This window comes from Podarcis muralis, chromosome 8, assembly GCF_964188315.1.
Source record: "Podarcis muralis chromosome 8, rPodMur119.hap1.1, whole genome shotgun sequence".
NCBI lineage: Eukaryota > Metazoa > Chordata > Lepidosauria > Squamata > Lacertidae > Podarcis > Podarcis muralis.
Window position 1 is genome coordinate 45083527 of NC_135662.1, and position 19541 is coordinate 45103067.

At 42.1% G+C, this 19541-nt stretch overlaps 1 protein-coding gene across 2 annotated transcripts in view; it reads right to left on the reverse strand.

Annotated features, from left to right (window-relative positions):
* LAMA3 (laminin subunit alpha 3) overlaps nucleotides 1-19541 on the reverse strand; it is a 137896-nt gene that overhangs the window by 19885 nt on the left and 98470 nt on the right. For both annotated transcript variants that reach the window (XM_077933094.1, XM_077933093.1), the window contains 14 exons: nucleotides 17976-18026; nucleotides 16779-16930; nucleotides 14455-14565; nucleotides 13021-13132; nucleotides 10462-10629; nucleotides 9173-9369; nucleotides 7630-7746; nucleotides 7160-7314; nucleotides 5715-5856; nucleotides 4510-4609; nucleotides 3235-3351; nucleotides 2535-2714; nucleotides 1813-1955; nucleotides 504-683 (listed from right to left, as the gene is read on the reverse strand). In XM_077933094.1, the coding sequence (XP_077789220.1) occupies nucleotides 504-683; nucleotides 1813-1955; nucleotides 2535-2714; nucleotides 3235-3351; nucleotides 4510-4609; nucleotides 5715-5856; nucleotides 7160-7314; nucleotides 7630-7746; nucleotides 9173-9369; nucleotides 10462-10629; nucleotides 13021-13132; nucleotides 14455-14565; nucleotides 16779-16930; nucleotides 17976-18026 (1925 nt within the window). The remainder of the gene's footprint in view (nucleotides 1-503; nucleotides 684-1812; nucleotides 1956-2534; nucleotides 2715-3234; nucleotides 3352-4509; nucleotides 4610-5714; nucleotides 5857-7159; nucleotides 7315-7629; nucleotides 7747-9172; nucleotides 9370-10461; nucleotides 10630-13020; nucleotides 13133-14454; nucleotides 14566-16778; nucleotides 16931-17975; nucleotides 18027-19541) is intronic.

A 19541-nucleotide genomic window follows, 5' to 3' on the forward strand; every position in this document is an offset into this window, starting at 1 on the left:
AAGATGTAACCGTCACTCCAATTTCAGCTAATATTATAGTCAAAAAGTGGAACACATTCACACAGTGATACACAAACTACTTACATATATGAGGTTCTAAGGTATAAGAATAAAATTATCCCTTTTTTTTAAATTCCTGAAATGTAATTTAAAATTATAACACAATGGGCCTTTATTTACAATGGGACTGCAAGCTTTCAAATTATCAATGGATTGCAAATTAAAAGCACATTTGCTTTTTAAGGCTAATTTGTGCGTGTATCTCACATAAAATAAAAATTGAAAAAATTGCCACCTAAAACTATATAAAATAAACAAATTGGCAGAACTGAATTCACATAGACTTTTTGTTTTGTTTGCTTTTTGTAGAGATACTCACTTTATCAAAGTAATTCAATTATTTGAACAGCTGCTCAGATATTTACAACCCATTGTCCATAATGATGGGTGAATAACGTAATAAATATTAATAAAAATAATGGAGACAAGAAACGAATACTTACATCCTTGTCACCCAAGTACATGACAAACATGTTGGACGTCTGCCGCCGTGGGCTGTCCAATCGTGAGAGAGGCCTTTGCAGATACAAAGAAAGAGAAGTATAGCCTTTCAAGTCATCGAGGTTATCTGGAGGCCGGACCTCAACCCCAGAACTGCCATTGAACCTCATGGGAACAGCAACCTATTAAAAATAAAAATGAATATAATCAGTTACAAACTCATATGGGAATCAAAACAGACATGCAATATTATTACAATTTTGACTTAAGTTCTGGGGAGCCATGCAACAGCCTTAATATATGTAAACAACTACAGTCCTATTCGGACATTTCATTCTCAGTTATCACTGTGTGGCTGGGAGAATGCTCCCTGGCCCACACCAGCTTTTGTATCCCCATTGGCTTCCCTCTGCCACCCATGGTTTTTTTGTGTGTCTGGAGGGAGGAGCCTACCCTACATACATGGGCTCCCTATACAGTTTGTAGCCTATGTGACCAGGAACCTTATATGTGTAGAACAGGCTCCTCCTTCAGACCTCCCCCCCCTCTAAAGTATTCAAGAGGAAAGCAATATTTACATTCTGTGAAACAGAGGAGAAGCAGGCAACTGAAGCTCTGTTACTGTGGGCCTGTAGGATATGTTTGCACCATGTACCCATGGAAAATACTGGTTTTTCTTGTGACTTACATTGGTAAGCACAGGAACATTTTTAAGCATGTAAGTAATGGTTCTTACTCAATTAGTGAACAATATTAGCACTTACGTAATTCTTGTACCCTCCTTCTCTGGGGCCATCTTGCCTGCTCCATAAGGGCAGAATCCTATGAACATTGATTAGCATCTTTGCCCTGATGCTTTTGTGAACTGACTGTTTTAATGACTGGACTGGTGCCATACTGTGTTTTTTAATTGTAATGGTATGGATTAAACAGATTTTACATATGTGTCTAACTTTACTTATAACAATGTTTACTTTTTTTATTATTGTTTTTCCTATACTTTTAGTGGTTCTCATTTTAATATGTAAGCTGCTTTGAATCCCATCAGGGAAAAAGGTGGAGTATAAATAAAATAAGAATGCCAGTTGGCTTTTCAGCATCAAACCTGTCCTGGGGAAAAATGCTCTCTGGGCAGACCTAAAGAATAAATTATTTCTCTTTATTAAAGGTTTCACTAAATACACCTGGGTAACAATAATAAAATATGTGAGTGTGGGCATGTAGCAACATTCTTGGGCAAACTTGTGATGACAAGTAGCAAAAGAGGACAGAAAGAAGAAGCTATGGAAGATTCTGCCACAAGCCACATACCTTGTTAGCAGCATCTCTTGCTTGCTGGATGAGCTCTCTGATGCGGTTTATATTCTCCGATATGTTAGCTATTGGCATAAGTTGTTCATTGATGCGTGTAATCTTGTTAAACAGATCTGGGAGGATGTTTGTCAAGTTCTTTACTGTGGATAGGATTTTTTATTTTTTTAGTGACATGAGGGAAGGATTATGTACTAAAATGCAAAATATGAGTCATGTAATCTGCAATTGCTGGAATATAATGGGGCACACTCAATTCTTACCAGGGTAGTTTCCCAACAACCTATTCATTTAATGTTTATCCTGCCGGTTTGAGGGGTAGTGGGGATGGTTGTACGACATTAAGTAAAGCAATTGTCATCCCTTGCTTTCCGGTACATTTTCCTTTCATTTCCCATTGTGCTCCTTACTTTAAAAAAAAATAAAAATTGGAAGGAGCTTTGTTGCGCATCTAGTCCACTTTAACTGTATAACCTGAATTTTCCAGTCTTGAGAGTGAATCCCACTCACAAAACAGTGACAGTCTGGAAGTGCCCCAAGACTTTGGGTGAGGACCTTTTCTAGGAATTCCCAGCAATAACCAGATTTATAACATCTATATTTAGCAAGTTGTGAAAGAATATTCAACAACAGCAACATGGCCTAGTTCTCCCCTCAAAAACAAATGCCGATATCACTCCTGAAAGGCTGGAAGAGGCCCATGGAACAAACAAACTGCCTACCTGTATTGTTTGCATCATTCAAAGCCTTGTTATAGTTAGAGCTCTGTGTGCTTCCATAGGAAATCTTTATCTTTTCCACATCTTCTTTAATTGGGTTCAGTTCCGTGAGAACATTAGCAGTAATGTCATTGGCATTTTTGACCATGTTCTTTGCGCTTGTAATCAAGCCGTCTGTGTCATCTAGCAGAAAGGAAAAGATGCACAAAGATCCAAATATTTGAATGGTTTCTATACGACCACATATTTTGCTCCCTATTATCTTTCCTTCCCCATTTGGGTAGGGCTGTTTTTTATTTACAAGGCAAGGGCTGTCTAACGTTTTTGGTCTGAGGGCCACAGTTACCGTTGGCCAGCCCTCCAGGGCCTGCAAGCCACTGGTCTTGGCCTCTGCACCCTCTTGCACACAGCTCCCCTGCTCTACGTGGCTAATTCCTGCAGGTCATCTTAAGGGAATACCTCCTCCCCACTCATAAGTTGATTGATCTGATGACTGGGGAGAGAGTGCAGGACACAATCTCTCATTTATTTATTTATTTATTTATTTATTTTTCTGCCAATTGCTAAAATTGGTGGGGGTTTGGGTGGTTGGCAGAAGGTAGGGTTTTGCTTGCGGGAAGTTGGGCCAGGGATTAGTTGCTTGGCATAATAAGAAATGCAGAACAAAATATACAGCAGTGGAAGTCCACATCAAATTATTTACCTCTATTTATCCCCTGAAGGTTGTTTTGAAAGCTTGTAAGATTTGCCTTTATCACATTTTTCTTGTGCTCGGCAACCTCAAGTCTGCTCTTTAAGTCATCAAGAGTGGGACTGATATCTGTAAAAAAACAACAACACAAAAACCACCAACCAACCAAGTGTTAAATCAGCCTGATAACTATGGATTGGATCATTTTCTGGTGAAGCTTCGCTACTTTGTTCTCTAGTCTTTCAACAGGAGGAGGGGAAGCAACTCCATCACAGCCAAATTCAATCCTAATATAAGCACATTAAATGGCCACCTTTACACTTGACTTTGGAGATGGGTGAGCATTGGGTATACTCAGTAAACTTGTAATTCTGCATTAAAAACCCAACATTCTGCAACCAGATAATAGCTTTCTATGGGATCAGGTTGTAAGGAGTAGAATACAGGAAGAATTACCCTTTCAAAAAAGCTCCAAACGGATTTTATTACTTGCCTAAAAGCAGCTAGCTGAGAACTAAGCAGGACAGAGATATTTGGAATCCTATTACATATTACTCCTTAATAGCCAATAACAGCGATGAGGGTGCCACATGTCTTATGAGCGGACTGGAACTGCATGATTTTAATCACTGAAACCCAACTATTCTCAGAATCCCTCAATCCTGCATATAGCATCCTGGGCACTTGGAGTATTTCTGGCTGCACTCCCCTGATCCCTGGTGGGTCAGGGTCTACAATTAAGTAGGTTTCAATCAGGACGTTGCACAAATCCCTCAAACAGAAATATATATGACTTCCAACAGTTTTTGAATGATACCCTTTTTCTCATGAGTCAAGAAGCGTGCTGATCAAGCTACATGCAATTTCCCCCCTTCACTTTGATTTCATCTTGTTAAAATTGCTGCAGGCCAGATAAAATTGTTGCATTGCCTAGATTTGTCCCATTCCCAGATTTGAAAGGTTGTAAGGCTGTAATGCTTTCTAAAGTGGTAAAGCCCTCAGACAGTACTTTTACCACTTCATAGCGGAGAGATCTGTTTCTCCAAAATTGTTCCCAAGTAACCAAAGCCACCCACTCTTCAAAATGAGCCAGTCTTTCATCTGATACTGTTACTTTGTTATTGGCTCATCCAAAAACTGCTAATTTCAGACTAACATCTTTCGCCATTAACATTGCTGTAATAAAGATGGTGCAACTCAACCCTGAATGAGACATGAAGCAACAATACCAGAATGGTGGCAAAACTTTTATGAACCTGCACATTATTTATTTGCTTTTCAAGATACCCTGTAAGGTCTTTTCTGCAGCCTGTGCTTGATTTAACAGATTGCCGCTGTTGATCTTCAGTCTCTTGGCACTTCCAGCTAGGTCTTTTCTCTCCACTGTCTGAAAATGAAGCATTGCCATGTAAAGTCTTCATATAAGGGAGGTAGGATACATAAAAAAAAGTCAAAGGAGGCAGTGCACACAATCAGGAGGATTTAATCTCTGCCAGGTGTTTTCTATTTTTGTTGGATGCAGTCCATGAACATCTGCTACTGTGCAATCTCCATTCATTTTAAAGATACTTCCATGCAAGCCCTATTCAGAATATGAGATGCTTGGAGAATTGTCAGAGTGTTGCCTTGGAACCTATTGTGAATCTGCCTGGATTAGTTCTATAATATCTAAAGTAATGATGAAATGAGATGGTGTCTTTTTTGAAAAAAAAAATCACAGCTAAGCTGAACAAAATGTAGGCACCCTGAGATATGTAAGATTAGGATCAAAGCTTCCCGTTCTATTTCCCTGATGAGTCTGGAGTGCTATTAACTCACTTTTCATCAATCAACCACTGCTTTTAACTGCATTAAAAAAATAAACAAACCCGTATGTGTGTAGCATATTTGCAACGGCAGCATTCCAAATCATGCAAGATACTAAGCTGTGAATTTGAATTCACATTCAAATTCTATCTAAATACCCAGTTAAGAGTTGTCTTAAGAGAACAAAAACAACAAGAAGGAGCAGGGCGGTGTCTCCCACTCTGGTGCTTCATCGGTTCTCCTTTCCCACCTGCTATGAGGCCCAATAAGAATCCTGGTGACAGCAGGCAGGAGAGAGGGGTGGGACCAAAGAGATTCTGGAAGAGGAGAGCTGGAAGCAGGCTTTCCCTTATGTTTTCCCTCCCCTTATGGTTTTGATCTACGGGCTACTATTAAAATGAGTCTGCATTTCAAATTATATTTTAATTTATTTTAATGTATTTTAAATTGTTTGGGTTTTTTTAATTGTAATTTTACTGGTATTAGCAGCCCTGAGCCCGGCTCTGGCCAGGGAGGGCGGGGTATAAATAAAAATTTATTATTATTATAAGGTTAACTTCAGCTAACAGGCAGGTTGTCTGAGGTTGTACCTTAAGGGCTGTGCATTTTATTTAAAATAAGATAAAATAAATCCAATGGCTAAAAAACAAAACAACAATTCTGATGTGATTTCAGAATACTCTTACTGATAAAGCTGAGTCTGCAGCACTGGATGCACTGTTGGCAGCAACCTCTGCTGCTTTGATGGCATCAATAATGTCATCGTAGGCAGTAGCTGCTGCCACAGAACAGGACACCAGCTCGTCATCGCTGACGTTTTTCTTGATCCTGTGGGGAGAAGAGCAGAAAATCTAGCAATTTGGACCATGTATGGTGAAAATATTTTTGGTTGCTCTTTTGGTGGCATTTGCTCACAAATGCCCGACAGAAAAGTATACATCATACAATAACACAAGTGGTCCAACAAATGGTACTTTAAGGTGCCCTTTTTGGGTAGGGACACTCTGCTGCTGAAGTCCCTTTTTTACCTTGAGAATTCATGCCATGAGGCTGTAGATCAAAGAGACCACTCCAATCCCCAAGAAATGTTTACATGAAAACCACAGAGGTAAGCGCTTAAATCAGAATTTAAAACTGAAACACACACACTTTTATGAAAGAAGAGAAAGAATGAGAGGCTTTGGAACCATAGGTGCCAACTCCCTAGGTGCCCGAGCACCCACAAATTTCAGTGCCAGGGCCATGCACACTGCATGACACCCACGGCTCCGGGCTCCCATGGTCATGGGGCCAGGCTGGCACTCCTGGTCAAAGCAAAACACTTTCAAATCCCACCAATTCCATCTAGTTAAACGCTGGCTTTACTTTCCCACTGAAAGCAGTGAGGCTTAAGCATGCTTCCCTTTAGCTGGTTCAGGGTTTTAAGGCTGGCAAATTGACAGTGCAATGTGTAGATTTGGTCAAAAATCAGAACCCCTCTGGCATTCTAAAGATATGGTCATGTTCTGGAAAGTGACTGATACACAGGTATCATCTGAAGGGAGCATGCCTGCAGGTTTGGAACCAGTTCTATGGGACCCTGGGCAAGCACCGTCCTGGTTCCCCATCTCCACCCTACAAGTGGGAAGGGGCTGCAGGAGGCAACCCAGTGCTCTGAAGGGAAGCTCCAGGTGAAACAGCTGCCATCTTAATTTCCTCAGAATGCCTCTGGTCCCTATATCAGGGGTGCCACAGAAATTAAAGATGGAAGAGGCTGCAACTACCTCTTCTCTTTAGAATGCTGGGCCCCAAATACTTCAAAAGGCAGGAAGACACACAAAAAGAGGCTGGTGTCAGTTGTGGTGGGTCCTTTAGGACCCTGACATTTGTCCTACCATGCTGGCTGCTGGAGCTGGGTCTGAATGTTCACCTTCCTTCCTGCTGGTTTGGGCTTGAAGGGCAGGAAAAGGGGTTTAGAACATGATTCAGTATAAGAACCTCTCCCATCTGATCCATGAATCAGCTCTCACATATAAATAACAAGTTCCTCTTCTTTTGCCTTCGCCGTTCACCTTTAGCACAATACAGTATACAATGCTCTTTAGCAAGATGCATGATATCTAGCTATTCATCTGCAAAAATGAAAACATACTCATCCAGTTTTCTTGCCAGGTCTTGTAAAAAGTTGGCATGCTCTTCTGCTCTCACTACTAGAGGTTCTTTGCTGGCCGATAAAGACTGGCTCTTCAGTTTTTCACTTAGGTCCTTCCTCGCGCCATCCAGCTGGGCAGCTAAGTTTTCATATTCCTGAAGTTTGAAGGCAAATGTCACTTTATTTGCTGTGACCCAGACAGATTTATAAAAGTGCAGGAAATAAATGGCAATTCTATCTTTTGTGTGCTTCAGCTTTTCATGCAAATCTTGGTGCTTTGAGCACAGCACAGAGGATTAATCACAAAAGATTAGACAGAAATGGGAGGAAATGTTTTCAACATATAACTTGTATTTTGTGAGCAGCTATTACCGCCTACAAAATCAAATCATTACTTGCAATAGATTTTTATTTCCATTACAATGATTTCTCTCTCTCTTCACAGAATTAAAGCATTACTTCTTCAATACCTCTTTGCTCTTCTGCAGCAAGCCAAACACACTGTTTGCTTGTGACAATGATGCTTCAGCAGAGCTCAGAAGATCCAATATGCCAGTCTGTTGTTTAGTCATTGCATCAATCCGTTTCTGACAAAGAAATGAAGAGGAGTCTCAATTTTTAAATGCAGCTCTCATTGGCAGAGATATAAGTAACATAGCTTTCTGAATAGTAACAAGGGGCACTATCTAGCCATAGGCTGTCTCCAGGTTGCAAGTGCAATTTTGGGAAAGGTATAACTTGTTTAATGGTCAGGTTGCATTTACCCAAAGGCAGGCTGATCCTAAATCAAGCATGTGTCTTAGGGCCAATCAACATGTTACAGCATCTACTAAATCATAGCTTTAAGTGAAGGTTTTCATTTTTGGCATGAATTGCCTAATCTGGATTGGAACCCATGCCTGCAATTTGCATAGGGACGAAGTTCCCATTGAAGCAAATTGCAGGTATGGGGCTCTTATCCAGTTCAGAACCATTGTATGGACAAAAGGTTAGAGGCCTCCCTTTATAATCCAGGCTAGGAGTACCACCACCACTCCCACTGCCACTTTGTGTACAATACAAGCACACAGCTTTGTATTTAAAGGCACAGCTGCATAGCTAATGTAACCTGGCATGTAGAAGTAAAGATTCTGATTAGGAGAAAAGGAACACTGGCTTCCTCCTGCAAACCCTAACTGAAGGGAGGAGGACATAGAAAATTCGTAGTGCAAGCCTTTGCACGGTCTACTCAGATTTAGGTTCCACTGAGTTCATTGGGCCTGACTCCCAGGTAAGTGCATATAGGACTACAGCTTATGCCTATTAGCACTCTACAGCAGCCATTGCAGGGGTTCCTTATCAGTGCTCTACAGTTCTGGACCCTGCTTTCTGAAAGCCAAGAAGGGTTGGTCCAGGATTAGGGAAGGAGAAAGCCCTTCCTCACTCACATCCAGTGCCCCCAGGGGGTACTCAAGGTTACACAGTACCGGCATCTCTTGTTGTTGTTAAAAAGTGTGTTACTTACTGTAACAACTTCATGGTGAGCACCGGCACCTATTTTTCAAGTGAAGGTACTGCTGTAAAACTGAAGACTGTCCTATCCTGAAATCTCTGGATAATTATTTCCTAAACTAGAAACGGTTACTATTATTATTAATAGGTAACTAATTAACTACCTACCTACCTACTGGTATTTGGCACAAAAGTAAAGCAGAACAGGATGGAACAATTTATGACATGTCTGTGTATCATTGGGTCATCCCAGGTAATTTCAGGACAAAGAGAATAGGTCTGGGCAGGCTGAACAATTAAATTACACCTCATATAACTGTTCCAGAGAAACTAAGCTTTGTTTCTTTATTAAGAAACAAAAAGCAAAATAAAGCAGCAGTTTCTTATTCCATCAGCCTTTCACAGTATCCTTTTGACAGAGATTATTGATAAGGCCAGATAAAACGACTTGGAATTTCACATATTCTCATCTATTAAAGATTTTTTTTTAAAGAAAAAGAAAATAAATAAAAGTGGTATTACCTTAACATCTTCCAAAAGGAGTTGATTATTTCCATTTAAATTTTCAGCCTGCTTTGTTTGCTCTTTTGCTTCATTCAAAGATATCCGAAGATCTTCGAGCTTGGATTCATACTCATTTAATGACTCTCTTATAGTTTTAATAAGTCCCTGGTTTTTTGCTTGGTGCTTTTGTAGTTCAGTCCTTACACGCTCCAGCACTATGGAGAGAATTAGAATGGATAAAGTTTGATTATCGGATAGCAAAATAAGAACAAATTTGATTATCCATACTGCTGTAAGGAGATAGTGTCCACCTAGCTTAAGTCCTTTCTGGTCACTAGTCCTGTTCTGGTCTTGCCAATGAGTGGATTTTAATCATCTGGAACGTTCTCTCCCAACCTAGTACTCTCCAGATCTTTGGACCAATTCCCATCAGCCCCAGCCAGCATGGCCAATAGTTGGGAATGATGGAAATTGCAGTCAGAACCACCTAGAGGGCACCTGATTGGGGCAGACAGAGATTAACCATCTGTGACTGGACTAGTGAGACTACAGGAAGGGAAACATCCATTATTTTTCTTTAATTTGCCTGCCATAACATGATGTGACGACATTTGTCAGGCTAAAGTCTTAGTGAATAAAGAAGTGTTTCAGCTGACTTACATTAAAGTAACTAAAATAATACAATGCAAAATTATGCTACTGCTACAATTCACATGAAGACCTTTAGTGGGCACCCAGAATGTACTTTGTACTACGTGATTTTCTCGTACAATCCTGCCATCATTAAGTATTTTGCATTCTCTCCACAATTTCTTTACCAAATTGTGCAGCAGCAAATGATGAATACACATCTGTTGCAGGCAAAGTGAGGAAAAAAGGGGTGGACATTACATATCACTGCTTGCTGGTTTTGAAAAGAGAAAAGAAGTTATCACCTTGACTTCTTGAAATGCAAAAATTAAAACACAAAGCTTATAGGCCCAGCTGCAGTAAGCACTGAAGTCACATCCAACCAAGAGGACTTGTTTAACCTGCTCCTTGGACTTATGGACCTCAGAAAGTTTCTTCCTGGTCTAGCATTTTCTGATCTTACCATCTGTACTCCTGTCCCCAAGCCTACCACCTTCACCTTCTTCTTCTCCACCTCATGTTAGCTACAGAATGATCGTACATGATAAGACCACTTTCAGTTCCACGTTGTTTACAACTCCACTGGGCAAAGGAGGCAACAGTCCTCCTCATTCTAGCAAATCTACTCAGAGTCATTTCTATCCCAGGATCTATGCATACAGTCTTTATGCTCTTACAAAGCTGGGCTTCTCTTTTCTCCTTTTCTGCTTCTGTTAGTTGTTGCTCGAAATTGCGGTTTCTCATCTCGTTAATCATTCGCTGAGCTTGAGCCAGCTCTTTGGCACCATCTCCTGAAGCTGAAGGAGTTACTGCTGTAGAAGTACCAGTTATCTGATCCAGGAGAACTACGACAAGGAAAAAACACAGATGAACAAAATACTCTGACAGATACTTTTTCTCAGAGCCATGTGTTGTGTTGTTTTCTTTTCTTAACCTAAAAGGTTCTACTTTCCATTCAACACATATTCAATGATGCAGAAATAGTCCATCAAACGATCCTAGTTAAACAGACCAGGCCTCTTGCCTTTGCACCACTTTCACTGTTGTCGGGGTGGGGTGTTACACCTGCTTTTTAACATGCAGATTATATCCCACTTATTTGGTAAGGAACTGGGGCGAGTGCCTATGCCTATCTTGCCAAGAGGATGCTGCCAAAACAACTTTTCCCTGGTGAGTTGTCCACTCCTTAGCTGTTCTACTTAAAAGCAGTGGTTCTCAAAGGGTGTGGCAGGAGGAGATGGCAAGTGTGGCAGGAAGATTCAAGGACAATCAAAGAAACATTTGCACATTTCATTGCAGTATAAAATAGCATTTATTTATTTATTTATTTATTTATTTATTTATGCATGCATAATATGGATAGATCTCTTCTCAAAATGAGAGCAAGAGCATCAAGTGTTCAGGGGATGATTCGTGTTCTTATGCAGCTGTATTGTTTTATACTATGTGGTGTCCTATGATCATATTATAAAGTAGTTGTGGTCTATGTTATAAATCAAGCACTGCTTCGGAATTGTTTCTTTTTGTTTTCCAATGTATTTCTTATCAATAAAAAAATTAGATGTTTATTCTGAAAGTGTGACCCAGAGAAAAAAGTTTGAGAATCACTTAAGAGTATTTTACTGCACAGATCACCCTCCTAGACACCTTCACTTTTTGGCAGCTCCTAGCAGAGCAGGGCAGCATCATGAGGGCAATCCATGGGATTTGAACTTCTACATCAGATGTAGGGAATGTTTTTCAGTCTGAGGGCGGCATTCCCCTCTGGGCAACATGCTCGTGGTGGGGAGAGTCAGAGGCAAAAGCAGTTGAAGCAACAAATGTGAAAGTTACTTTAGGACAGTAGGATAGTTATATACATATTCGTATACTCTCCTTTATCCTCAATCCAGACAAGGAATAGGACTATCTGAGTTAAATTGCAATTGCAATAAAGCAAAAGCAGTCTGGGCGTGAAGCAGGGCCAGTGAAGAGTATGGCCTAGGAAGAGTTTTGAGGCCTAGACAGAGAGGTTTGGGAGGTGGGCACATTTGGCCACCAGGCTTGAGGTTCCTCACTCCATTCTACACATTACAAATTGGGGGAGGAGAATTACCAGGCGCAGCCTGACTCCCTCCTTTGGCAATCTTTACAAAACTTTAGTTTATGGTTGCCATCAATTTGTATTTTAATTAATTTTTATAATGTTTTTATAATGTTTCACTGTTTTAGTGTTGTTAGCCGCCCTGAGCCCGGCTTCGGCTGGGGAGGGCGGGATATAAATAAAATTTATTATTATTATTATTATTATTATTATTATTATTATTATTATTATTATTACCACAAAGATGCCATTTTCAATAACACTTCTGAAGCAAGCATAATGTCAGATCTTAATCTAGGGCAATAATCATTCATAAGAATTTCTCATCAATAACCACTGCTCATAAACCCCACCTTTTATTTGTTTATGTTATTTCATTTTATTAAAGATTTCCTTGGTTTACAAAAGTACATGCCTTGTCTCTTTTTTCAAGTTGCACAGATTTTTCAAGTTTCTACAGATCTGTCACATTTGTTATGAGACTTTAGTGTTAAGTACAGTGTTAGCCGCCCTAAGCCCGGCCTTGGCTGGGGAGGGCGGGATATAAATAAAATTTATTTATTTATTTATTTATTTATTTATTTATTTATTTAGTAATTATTATGTTGGGGAGGAGAGGAGGGGTGGTGGTGAAATTTATATTTTTTACAGTGTACGTGTGGGATTTTGGGTCAGCGTCAACTAGATAGGTTCTCTTTCTATTTGCTTGTTACATTTTCTTTGCAGTGAGAGAGGTTGGAGACCCAGGGTATGGTTGGTTGTCTGTAATGGGGTTTGTTTGCATTTGTGAGGGTGGGGGGGGGGGCTTGTTGGGCCAAGTAAGACAGTTTGATTCGTATGTTGTTGGTGGGTTCTTGTTGTCTTGTTGGGCTGTATATGCGATGAAGGAAGCCATATTGTGGGGTGAAGGCATCCTCTTCTATTTGTCCCCGTGTCAGTTTCAGTTTATTGGTTAGCTTTCCTAGCCAGGCTGTTTCCCATACGATTTGGTACCACTGGTCCATGTAAACCCCATCTTTTATAACAATACTCCATAATCAGAGAAATGTGGTATATCAAGTTGCAGTAGTGAATTAAATCAGCTGGAATTTATCTCCACAAAACAGAATTGTGATCAAATAAAATAATGTAGGAGATCAGCAATTACTCTTACCGTTAATATTGGTGGCAACACTTTGTATCTTTGAAATCAAGTCTTTCCCCCTTTCATTAGTCTTACTAAATTTGTTGAACAGTGTCTCTGCTTTCTTGTAATTGCTTTCAGCCTGACAAGAAGTAAGAGTTTTAAAACAAGAGAGCACAAATCAATATTAGTTTTTTTAAAGTATTTGCTACTACAATTCAATGTTTCTGATAATAGCTAACAAAATTTGTTAAGTCATGACAGATTTCAGAAACTTGGTGAATTTGACATTTACTGGTCATTCTTAAGATTCTACAAGAGGAAATATCAGAAGTGTTTGTGTCATGTTTCCCTTGGCTTTAGTGGGCAGAGCACCTTGAACCTGGTTTCATCCATATCCAGACCCCCTGAATCAAGAGGAAGCCAAGATGTAATGCTTACCAGTCATTCATTCTGATAGCTATAAATGCTTTTGTTCCCCAAACTACATAGTTCCTTCAGTTATCTATGGCGGAGTAGCCCAGACAGCATGGATCACCCCAAGTAGAAGGACAATTAATCTTTAGTTCTGCTATGTCCTCTGCAATATCACAACTGGGACTTTCTTGGAAGCTTCCTGGTTCTGCTTTTCAACAACATATTCAGTTACAGGGATACCTCTCCACCTGTGTCCTCTGGAAAATGCTGGCTGTTCCTAAATGGGAGCTCTAGGTCTTTGATTATAAGTAAGCCCCACCAGGATACTGGCACAGTGTTCGGCCTGTAGGATCTCATCATAGGGATCCCAAAGGGGGATATATACCCTCCAGGTTGCAGACCTACCCAATTCACCCCTCTCACCCCTTTATTTTTCTTTCATTGTGTGCTCTTTAACATCACTGCCTTCAGACCTCCAGTTTCCAGCTTTTTTGCTGCAGCTGCAGTCTGGGGTTGTTCAAGTCAATATGCTATCTGGTGGCCTCCTTTCCTGTGTCTTCCTGTCTTCTTTTTCTATCCTCCTGAAGGATAGCTTTCTGTCTGTCACTTCTCATCACCTTTCCCCTGTTAGCTCTCCTCTTTCTGCTGAGCTCTTTCATTCTTGCCTCCCCTCACACCACATTCTTTATTTCCTTCTGATCACCTTATGTGGCTATTATTGTCTCTCCTCCCTGGGCATCTGTTTCTCACTTCTTGGCTAATTGGCAGGGCAGAATACCAGCTGGCAGTGCCCACATGACTTGCCATTTGTGGGTAACCCCACTCAGAATCTGCTCCCTCAGAACTCTTGAAGCAAGGGAAAGGGAGCTTCCTCTGGCTGGGATCCCTCACAGTCAACACAGGTAAATGACATTTAATACCCCATACATGATCAAAAGTCTTTCGAGCAGAAATTAGGCTTTCCATTAGAATTTTAGTGAAGGCACTGACATTTCCTGACCAGCAAATTCCAGCACTTCTTATATATAAAAAATGTAAACAGCTCACCTTTTCTTTTAGAGCATTAACATTTTGGTTAAGGTCGAGCAGGTCTGTCTCCAGTTCATCCACTTTTGGGCCGTGAGTCGTAATAACGGTACGATAGCGGCTCAACAGAATCTGAAAAGAAAGGCCACCAAAAAGAGGGGGAAAGGGATGTCTGACTGAGCTGAAAACTGTATCTGAATTCAGCATGAGTTTGGGCCAAAAACGTATTTTATCTAGACAGGAATCCTAAGTCATTTACATAGGAAAGAATTCAACTGAAAGACTTAGGCTGCAATCACACCCATACATGTAGGAGTAATTCTCATCACTCTCGGTTTGATGTACTTCAAAGGAAACATGTGTTGGAGCAAGCTGTTACTTCCTAGAAAAATGTATTTAGAGTTTTGGTGCCAGTCAGAACAGATTCAAAGATCTGGTGCATCCAACGCCTTTAAAGTATTCGGCATCTAGCTTGTCTATAACCCACGCTAGTAACAGTTTATGTGGCAGACTGAAAAGATTCAGAATATCAGTTGAGGCATCATAGCAGGATGAGACAGACGACAGGCAAAGCCACAATCTACTTGGACAGAGCATACAAAATCCCACCCAGCATGTCTTACTTCCCCAACTTATGGGTTTGTGCTAAAGAGATGAACTGGGGCCATGAAAAGCTTTCGTACAGACAAGCCTTAAGCCTACCTTCAATAAAGCAGAGCCTAAATAGGTCCCTTATGGCACTACGCAGATGTAATTAATTCTGTCAGTTCCAACGCCTAGCAGCTGAAGCTAGGGGACCTGATGGGTATTGGGCGGTGGAGTCACAGGGGCTGCTAAGTCAGCAATGTGCAATCATGTGGCTGCTGATGGGCCAGCAGCAACCATCATAGACCATGTTACGGCCAGTGCTAGACTCTGCATGCCATGGTGGTAAACTAGCAGTCCTTGAGTCTCCGCCACTGTTCCTGCTCCTGCTGTTTACAGGGGCTGATGGGAGCTGGAAACAAGGGAAGGTGGGAAGCTCCTCTTTCCACGCAGGCCCAGCTCCAAAATACGGCACCCTTGGGCAGATGCCAGCATTCCAGTGCCCTGGCAGGCCCCACTCCTATGTTGACAGCTACCCTGCTGGTTGTTCCTAGGGCAGGCTCATGTGGAAGAAGGCAATCTTTCAGATACCGGGGTCCCACAAAATGTAGGTTTTCAAAGACAAGCACCTGCACTTACCGTATTTTTCCGTGTATAACACGCCCCTGTGTATAAGATTCCCCTTAAAGGTAAAGGTAAAGGTACCCCTGCCCGTACGGGCCAGTCTTGACAGACTCTAGGGTTGTGCGCTCATCTCACTCTAGAGGCCGGGAGCCAGCGCTGTCCGCAGACACTTCCGGGTCACGTGACGAAGCTGCTCTGGCGAGCCAGAGCCGCACACGGAAACGCCGTTTACCTTCCCGCTAGTAAGCGGTCCCTATTTATCTACTTGCACCTGGGGGTGCTTTCGAACTGCTAGGTTGGCAGGCGCTGGGACCGCGCAACGGGAGCGCACCCCGCCGTGGGGATTCGAACCGCCGACCATGCGATCGGCAAGTCCTAAGATGCCCCTTATTTTGGGCCAAATTCATAAAATGGGGAGACATTGCCCAGAGTTTTTTTAAAGGAGGGATTGCCGAAAAATGCTCACCCACCTGACATACACTGCCACTCGCATGCAAATGCCACGTATTGTCTGTCACTTCACTGGCAGAAGACACCAATGACACGCCCAATAGCCACTGACAATCTCCGGCTCGTGGCAGCAACCAATCACATGACCCCCCGCTATGCACTATCCGTGTACAAGACAATCCCCAATTTTAAAGAAATTTTTAAAATAAAAAAACCTCATCATATACACGGAACAGTATGGTAATTGTGCTCACAAATGGATTTGCAGCCAGTATAGCAGGCAACAGTTATTCCCCCTTGCCATTGCCGGGCACTAACCATGCAACTATGCCAGCTTTCCCCAACCTCCTGCCCTCCAGAACTTGTTGGACTACAACTCCCATCACATCATCTCAGACCACTGGCTGGGGAAGACTGAGCTATGCTATGACTAACTGAATTTTCCAATAAGGGAACCCCAAGGACGATGTGGACTGGGCTGCCACGGTCTTTCCCAAAGAACTGGCACAGGAAAGGACCATGCAACTGGCTCCATCAGTCCAACCTCAGCCACATGGGACCACGTCACGGACAAGTGGGTCTCGCCCAGCTGCTTCTAAAGGTCATCACATTGTGTAGTTAATTTGAAACCTGTTTCTTTATTTCTTCCCCCAGCCCCGTAAGGAAATGCCAGCTTTTCACGTTACCTTCAGTTCCTTGATGCGGTCTTCCAGATGCTTCATCTGCCCCAATGTGTGGGCACTGGCATTGACGTTTTGCATCTGAGACTTAATCAGACGGAGCTCGTCCCCCATTGTACTCAAATCCTTCAGCAAAGTAATTACACAGCTATCACAGGCTGAATGGGAAAGAGCACATCCAAACAGTGCAAAGTGTTAGTTTGCTGTATGGGCAGAGAATGACAGCACCAAAATAACACCTTTCCACAAACTGTCATCTACTGCTATAAATGAACAACAAAGGCAGGGGAAGCTCAAGTGCATTTAAGGCAGTAACCAAATCCTGAGGCCCTCCCTAGTATGCCTTGACTTATTTTAGAGTTACTCCCTGTCAATTTTCCTTAAGAGTAGGATAGAGGAGAACCTTTTCTTTACCTCAAGAGCTGCATTCTCTCAGAGGTAGTCTGTCAGGAAAAGTGCACTGGAAAAGTCCCAGCAGTGGCACTATAAACACACTCTCTGAAGATCATCATCACTCCCATATGTTCTCTCTCTCTCCTACACATACGCACTTATTTATTGCATTTATATCCCAACCCCAAGGAGTTCAATGTAGCGTACATGGTTTCCCCCATACACACATGCATACCACACAGAGACATCCAACAACACAGACACCATCCACAGCTACACTCCAACACTCATCCATCTACAACCTTCTCCACTCCTACCACCACCATCATCCACACAAAGCAGATGCTGAGTCCCCTTTGCAATCAGGAGAGAGAGAGAGAGAGAGAGAGAGAGAGAGAGAGAGAGAGAGAGACAGAGACAGAGACAGAGACAGAGAGAGAGAGAGATGGGCAGAGCTAATCTGTTCCTCCCCACCCCCCTACGCTTCCTACCTCCCAGTCCTAATGGGAGGTCTTCCCTGTGGAGGTCTTTCATTCTGGATACAAAGGGAACTAAGCAAACTGGAGGAGGATGGATGGACGGTCACCGGGGGGGGGGGGGGTGTTACAGTGAAAAAGCAGGCACCAGCCCTTTGAGTGCACTGTAGGCTGAATATCATTCAAGGGGTTCCCCACCCCTGTGTAAGCATTTCTGAATAAGTTCACTGTCAAAGCATGTGTTGACCTTTGCAGTCTCCCATTTAAAACAATGGTGACTCTTTAATGAAGCCCTATAAGCAAGCATCCAGACTGCTCATGCATTATTACTTACAGTCGCAATCTTCTTGAGGATCTATATCTTTTGGTTCTTGGCTTATGCATTCTGGAGGTTAGGGGGCAAAAGAAGCAGATTAAAATCACATGATAATACAACACAGATATCAGGCATGAGATTTTGAAATCACATTCAGAAAACTGATACCGCTATATAATGGATGCTCTCTTTATTCACTGAAAACTAACCATAACTCTTAGTAGGTTTTCTACTACTGGAAGATGGAACTTGTCTTTTCAAGAGTTACTTTTCCGGCAGGTACTAGAGAATGCTACTCAATTTGGCTTCCTTTGTTCTTTTTTTCTATCTAGGACACCATGTGAAATTAATCTCTACTTCTCTTCAGTTCTGTTGCCTACCTAACAAGGAGCTTATGTGTTTTACTTAAGGCTAGAGACAAAACGGGATGCGGGTGGCGCTGTGGTCTAAACCACAGAGCCTAGGGCTTGAAGATCAGAAGGTCGGCGGTTTGAATCCCCACGACAGGGTGAGCTCCCGTTGCTCGGTCCCTGCTCCTGCCAACCTAGCAGTTTAAAAGCATATCAAAGTAGATAAATAGGTACTGCTCTGGCGGGAAGGTAAACAGCGTTTCCGTGCGCTGCTCTGGTTCTCCAAAAGCGGCTTAGTCATGCTGGCCACATGACCCAGAAAGCTGTCTGCGGACAAACGCCGGCTCCCTCAGCCAGTAAAGCGAGATGAGCACTGCAACCCCAGTGTCATCCGCAACTGGACTTAACAGTCAGGGGTACCTTTACCTTTAGAGACCAATCAGGGTTAACTGGGGAATCAATCACTGTGTGTGCCTTTGTCCCAGCAGTCCTGGGTGCAACCTGAAACCTACACAGCATCTAATCCAACAACTTAATCCAAGCCTTATTTTAAGGCTGTGGCTAAATACAGATAATCTCAGTAAATTCACATTAAGGACGAATATCGTGCATCTATGCCAAAAGTTACCTAGGCTGGAACTAGGAACTTGTGCAGGTGCTCTATATGGTGAGCTATCAGACTGCAACTTGGGACATCTTCCGGGCTCTGCCCTACCCACCCTCTACTTAGCTAAACTTCCAGCCTGATGAAGAATTCTGGAGAACTCGAAATCTTGCTCACTCACTGACTGTGGATTTTGGATTCCCCCAACCCCATAGGCCAACATGCCTTCGTTTGCTTTCTGAACACCTTGCTAGTTGTGGTTAGAAAAAAGGTCTCAGGCTGTCCAAAGTGAATAATAGCTTGACATCGGAAAGCAAGTTCACACTACCCAGAGTCATTGGTGTTCCCAGGGTTATTGTTACAGACTGGTTCTCTTTAAATAACAACTTCCATTGACATGAACAAAAATGCCATGCTATATCTTAAGCTATTCTGATGTCTGCTTCTGCAACAACTGCCAGAGGCAATAACCCCGCTGTTGTTCACTTACACAATGATAAAATGAGACCAGTCAAGAGCCCTTGAACTTGCTATTTAACTAACTTTGACCCTGATTTAGCTCTTGAACATGTAAACAGAACAACGGTTAAAGTGACTGTAAGGCTCATAATTTCACAATAAAAATGTAAA